Below are 6,000 nucleotides of genomic sequence, written 5' to 3' on the forward strand. Positions count from 1 at the left end.
CATGCAGTCATTTCACATTGACCTAGAGACAGAAATTTATGGGCAAGCCATGTCCTTAAATTAATCTCAGGATGTTGTACCTGTTGCACTTTTAAAGATTTATGATTTAAACTAGCTCTTGAACAATGACATAAAGTGAACACAAAAGTCATTTCTGATTTTAGACCTTAATTGAACTCCATGCCTTGAACATTACGGAACACAGAGACAGCTTCTATCCTGCTGTTAAATGGTCCCTTAGTACAGTAAAATAGTAAACGATACAATGGCTAGGTGAAGTGTTCGTGGGGGTGGACGCACGGGGTTGGCGGTTCTGTGAAACGGTAAGGACAGAGATCAAAAGAGGGAGGGAATGATGATAGTGAATGTAGGGGAGAGGTGCTCCACTTTCCACCTCAGTAGGTGGCGGTACTGCACCTTATGTTGGTTTGCCAACAGCCATTAAACATTACTGGAAGAAGAGCAACAACAACCAAGTAGGAGGATCGGGAGAGTAATGACAGAGAGGTTGGGCAGAGGGTGGCTTTCCAGGGCAAAATCAGTACAAAATAAAGAGAAAAATGTCAAGAGAGCAGTGACGTAACTGGGATGGGGGAGAGCCGATAGACTCCTGATCTGGAAAATGACCTACAATCTCTGTGAGATTCCTGAAATAGTGTGCATGGACGATAATCCAATTCCACCATTGTCAGTAATAATAAAGGTGTAGGATTAGAGCGAGGCTTGAAATCTCTTACCTCAGATCAGCTGTATCAAAATTACCCCCGATGTCTGGGAGAATCTTAATCCCTGCAGTTGTACAGTGAAGACTGCAACTAATGTTGGTCTCCAGTGAACATTGAGAGATGGCTACTGAATAAATTGGCGGGCTAATATCAATTTGTTGTTATACCAGTTAATCACAGATTGACACTAACATATTCTCTGACAAATTAGTAACAGAAACAGGACAAATAGCTGTCTTGCTTGGAGTGAAATGGCTAAATACTATTGCTGCAATCTTTTATATTACTAACCTCTGATATTAGGAATGTTGTAACTCATCAGGCTTTGTATCGGCATTCTCATGGAAATCTTCATCTTAGATTGTTTATCTATGTGTTGAAGGAATGCCTAGTAAATGAACTAATTCCTCATGTTCCTTGAGCTGTATACACACAGTGGCCACCTTAGTAGGTATACCTGGACACCTATTTGTTAACGTAAGTATCCAATCAGCCAATCATGTGGCAGCAACTCAATGCATGATAGCCATACAGACATGATCCAGAGGTTCAGTTATTGTTTAGACCAAACATCAGATGGGGAAGAAATGTGATCTAAGTGACTTTGACCATGGAATGATTGTTGGTGCCAGATGGTGTGATTGAGTATCTCAGAAATTGCTGATTTCCTGGGAATCTCGTGCACAAGTCTGTAGAGTTTACAGAAAACAGAAAATATCTAGTGAGTTTCAGTTCTCTGGGTAAAATTGCCTTGTTAATGGGAGAGGTCAGAGAATGGCCAAATTGTTTCAAGCTGATGGGAATGTGACTCAAACAATGCAGAAGAGCATCACTGAGTACACAGCATGTCTGACCTTGCAGAGGAGGTACCTAATAAAGTGGCCACTGTGTGCAAAGTACCATGCTGCTACCATATGTAAGTTCTGTGAATAAGTTGGTGAATCAAATCTGCAGTTCTGTTGTCTCCTTCCCAAAATAACAGGTGTTTGTGGAGGATGGAAGTGGAACCCGAACAATCCCAACTGCAGAGCTGTATGACATTTGCTTGGTTCAGACAGATCTTCTCAAAGCAATCCATGACCGGCATTATTTCATAAAGTGTGTGCAACAGTGTGAAGAGAATTACAGCAATTACACCGCTCTCTCATAAATGAGGCTATCCTATTGCAATGGTAACCTTAGCTGACAAATTCAGGGCATATGTTTGAAAAAGAGACTGGATAATATTAAATATATTAAAGATTAAAGTAACTATTGAAATGAAATTAAGGTTAAAGTCATAATTGAAATGATAAATCGCTCTTAAAGCACCTGACATTTATGGTTACTGTAAAAATGTTTAAAGTTATTATCGCAAACTTAAGCTATGATAGAACTCTATGATACTGGTTTCCATAAATGTTCATTAAATATTTTAATAAAATTGTATTTATTGGGAAATACACTGTATGGAAATGTTACATTTTAATATTTTAGCGGAAGAGTGATAAATAATGTTTATTAATATTTAACCTCGAGCTGAACAAATAGCCTCTTATGAGATTGCAGAAAAAATGTAAATTGTAGTTGCATCTATTTCCATCCTGGGAATAAACAAAACTTTACTGAGTTTTAGAGTATCTGCTGTAGCAGTATTTTAACATATATCTTAGCTACCTGTTTTAAAAATAACCTGATTATACAACAAAATCTACTATATTTCTGAATAATTAGTGATTTGTGCATGTCAAGAAGGTGAAAATGAGTGGTCCATAAGCCTAGTGCTGCTAAATAAATAGCAACTCCATTTTTGCTTTGTAAGTACTGAGATGTCACTCATCTTCATTGAAGTTTAACTACCGTAGATTCCGGATTTTAAGCCGCTACTTTTTTCCCACATTTTGAACAGCTTTGAACTCTGCGGCCTTTAATACGGAGCGGCTAATACATTATTTTTTTTCATGCCGCCAAAAACATTTTGCCTCGTAACAGTAGACCAATAAAATTGATGAGTAGTTCACAGAGGTCCAATGAAATTGTACGATAAATCAAGCGCACTTTCACAATTAAATTATTGTAAATCAGTCATTTGTACTCACCCTCATCAACATGGAAAACACTCGAAGAAAAGCATTGTGCTGCCTTTATGGCAGTTATTTAGTTTAATATTTTCGCTTAGTAATTCATTTGTTAGTTAAAGTTAGAACTGTTTTAACTATATTTGTTTTCTGTACTACATCGCGGGATGCTATGACGTCACACCCGGTTTCGCCGCGTCTTGTGGGATACCAGTTTGCGATAAACGGGAAGGAGGGGGGCGAGCGGCGGAGCGAAAACGCTGCTTTTAAGTTAAAGGCGATCAATAACTTTTCCTGGTAGGCTGCAGTATATATATTTTTTACCAGTCGTTAGGAGATATTGGAATGTTGTTCAGTAAAGAAGTATACACAACGTATATTTAAAAGTAGCCGCGTTACAGGCACGGTTCGAAAAAAAGCATTTGCAATATGTATTTGTTTATGTTACCATATGGATTTAATTAAAAGTTAAAAAATCCTCACGTGTAATATCTTTCTGTGTAAATATCTCATATTACAACGTGGGACACCTGCGGCCGAAAATCCGGTGCGGCCTAAAATCCGGTGCGGCCTGTACAAGTAAAAAATTGATTTTATTTCTAAAATTAGAGCCAGCGGCTTTTAATCAGGTGCGCTCTGTAGTCCGGAATCTACGGTACTTCGTAAATCAGTTTAGCTATGGGTAGATATTTGGTTGATTATTTAATGTAACTGATTAAATCTGGGTAACTTTGTGAATCTTTGGCATGTCTGTTATAATAAAAGTTCAACTCTCTGTAATGGATCTCTTGTCTTGCCTTCCTTGGGGAAAAACATAATTTAATTGATAGATTTAATACCCAGGTATAAGCTCTTTTTTGTGTAATAAGTAATTACATTTATTTTTGGATTGAAATCAAAATTATTTTGGATCAATAATGATAAATCACAATGTATTCTTTGAGCTTGAATTCTAATTAAATTTATCCACACAAATACTTGGAAAGGAATAAACATTTTGGGCCGAGACCCTTCGTCAAGTATGCAGCAAGTTGCAACAGTGAGAGAGAAAAGCCATGCTGTGGTGAGAGGGGAGTCGTTAGTTAGGGGAACAGACAGGAGGTTCTGTGGGCAATATCGTGATTCCCAATTGGTATGTTGCATCCCAGGTGTCAGGACCCAGGACATCTTGGAGCAAGTCCTGAGCTTTCTTAATTGGGAGGTTGCGCAGCCAGAGGTTGTGGTCCACGTAGGTACCAGTGACATGGGTAGGATGAATGACGAGGTTCTGTATAGGGAGTTAGGTGCTAAGTTAAAGGGCAGGACCTTCAGGGTTGTAATCTCAGGTTTCTACCTGCTAGTGAGGCCAGAACTAGGAAGATAATACAGTTGTGGCTAAGGAGTTGGTGTAGGAGGGAGGGCATCAGATTTTTGCATCATTGGGCTCTCTTCTAGGGAAGGTGGGACCTTTATAGAAGGGACGGTTTGCACCTGAACTGGAGGAGACTAATATCCTAGCGGGAAGGTTTGTTAATGCTACATGGTGGTGTTTAAACTAGAGTTGCAGGGGGATGGGAATCAGAACTGTTAGTGGAGAGGTTGTGGAGGCAGAGGTTGGTACAACCTCAGACAAAATCAGGAAGAAAAAGGTTGAGCATGGTACAACTAGTGTCCTGAGCTGTGCATATTTCAATGCAAGAAGAATAGTAGGAAAGGCAGATGAGTTCAAAGCATAAATCAACATCTGGAATTAGGACATTAGTGAGACTTGGTTGCAGGAAAGGCACTACTGGCAGCTCCAGGGTTCCATTGTTTTAGATTTGATAGGGTAGGAGGGATGGTGTTACTAGTCAGGGAAAATATCATGGCAGCACTCTGGCAGGACAGACTGGAGACAGACTAGTGAGGTATTATGGGTGGAACTTGGAAATAAGAAAGGTATGACCATGTTAATCAGGCTGTATTACAGACCACCCACCAGTCCTAGGGATTTAGATGAACAAATTTGTAAAGGGATCACAGACTGTTGCAAGAAACATAAGGTTGTTATAGTAGGTGATTTTAGCTTTCCACATACTGACTGGGACTCCATACTGTTGTAGGGCTCTCAGTACCATTAACTGTGGTGTTAACTGTTCAGGCTAACAAAATGGCTTCTCTGTATTATAATGAAATGGCTTCTCTATAATGTTACTTAATGCTGTATGGGTTTCTGTAGCTGGAATGTTTGGGTTATAACTGCAGATAAGGGGGGAACTAACCAATGGAGAATTGTTATGCTATCTTGTATGTGTGAGCTGAGCGGGAGTTCACAGTCTTTTGCAGGAGGTGAGTGAGGAGGACGGACGTGTGAGGAGTGGACAGCGGTTCCAGGGCGGCGGATACTGAAGTCGGCGGTTCAGACGGTGGCCGAAGGTTCGGAAGGTCATTGTGGATGGAACCGGAGGCGTGAGCTCCAATGTATTAAAATATTATGTGCACAAACTGATAAACACTGATTTGGCACCTTTAGGTTATCTGTTTCTACTAACCCATCACTAAGAAATAACTATAAAGTTGTAATACTTACTTTGGTGTATTGTCTGATATTTGTGTTGTGAGCATGTACTGGGGGCATTACATTGTATTTACACTGAAGTATTGCACTATTGGCAGCACGATGGTGGTTCACCCTCGGCAAACGGGGTAAATTGGGGGCACAGATGTTACACTGTAAATGGGCGGGCTCTGCCCTCCGCTCACAGACATGTAAGTCATAGTTTCTTTATGTCCGCCTTTAATCTCTCCCTTTTCTGATGTAAACTTTGAAATTTCAACTTTACTCAGTCGGATCTGTAGAGTAACAGTTATAACTATGGCTACTCTAAGAAGCGCCAAAAGAAATCCGGACCCAGGCAATGGAAAGCCTAAAAAAGCTGACGAATTCTCGGAGGAACCCCCCCCCCCCCCCTCCCCCGGGTGAAGAGATTAGAATCTCAAATCAGCAATATCAACATTGAAATAACTCAATTAAAAGAGTAATTTGAAGGAAAAATTGACTCTCTGTGCCTTGATCTTAAAGAAGTTAATCGAAATGCTGCTGACCTTTCTTCTCATTTGGAAAAAGCTCAACAACGGATCGTTTATCTGGAAGCTTGGTCTTGTTGGAATAATATTCGAATTGTTTGATTAAAAGAGAAATCAGAATCAACCGACACACTGGATTATTTTGCAAAAATGTTTCAGTCTTTATTTCCGGA

At 39.8% G+C, this 6,000-nt stretch overlaps 1 protein-coding gene across 4 annotated transcripts in view; it reads left to right on the forward strand.

The window, feature by feature from the left end:
* Positions 1-3,562, forward strand: part of LOC140742033 (uncharacterized) — a 34,905-nt gene extending 31,343 nt beyond the window's left edge. For all 4 annotated transcript variants that reach the window (XM_073072730.1, XM_073072733.1, XM_073072731.1 and 1 more), the window contains one exon: positions 1,708-3,562. In XM_073072730.1, coding sequence (XP_072928831.1) covers positions 1,708-1,875 — 168 coding nt within the window. In that variant the 3' untranslated portion in view covers positions 1,876-3,562. The remainder of the gene's footprint in view (positions 1-1,707) is intronic.
* Positions 3,563-6,000: the final 2,438 nt, after the last annotated feature.

This window comes from Hemitrygon akajei, chromosome 19, assembly GCF_048418815.1.
Source record: "Hemitrygon akajei chromosome 19, sHemAka1.3, whole genome shotgun sequence".
Taxonomy (NCBI): Eukaryota; Metazoa; Chordata; class Chondrichthyes; order Myliobatiformes; family Dasyatidae; genus Hemitrygon; species Hemitrygon akajei.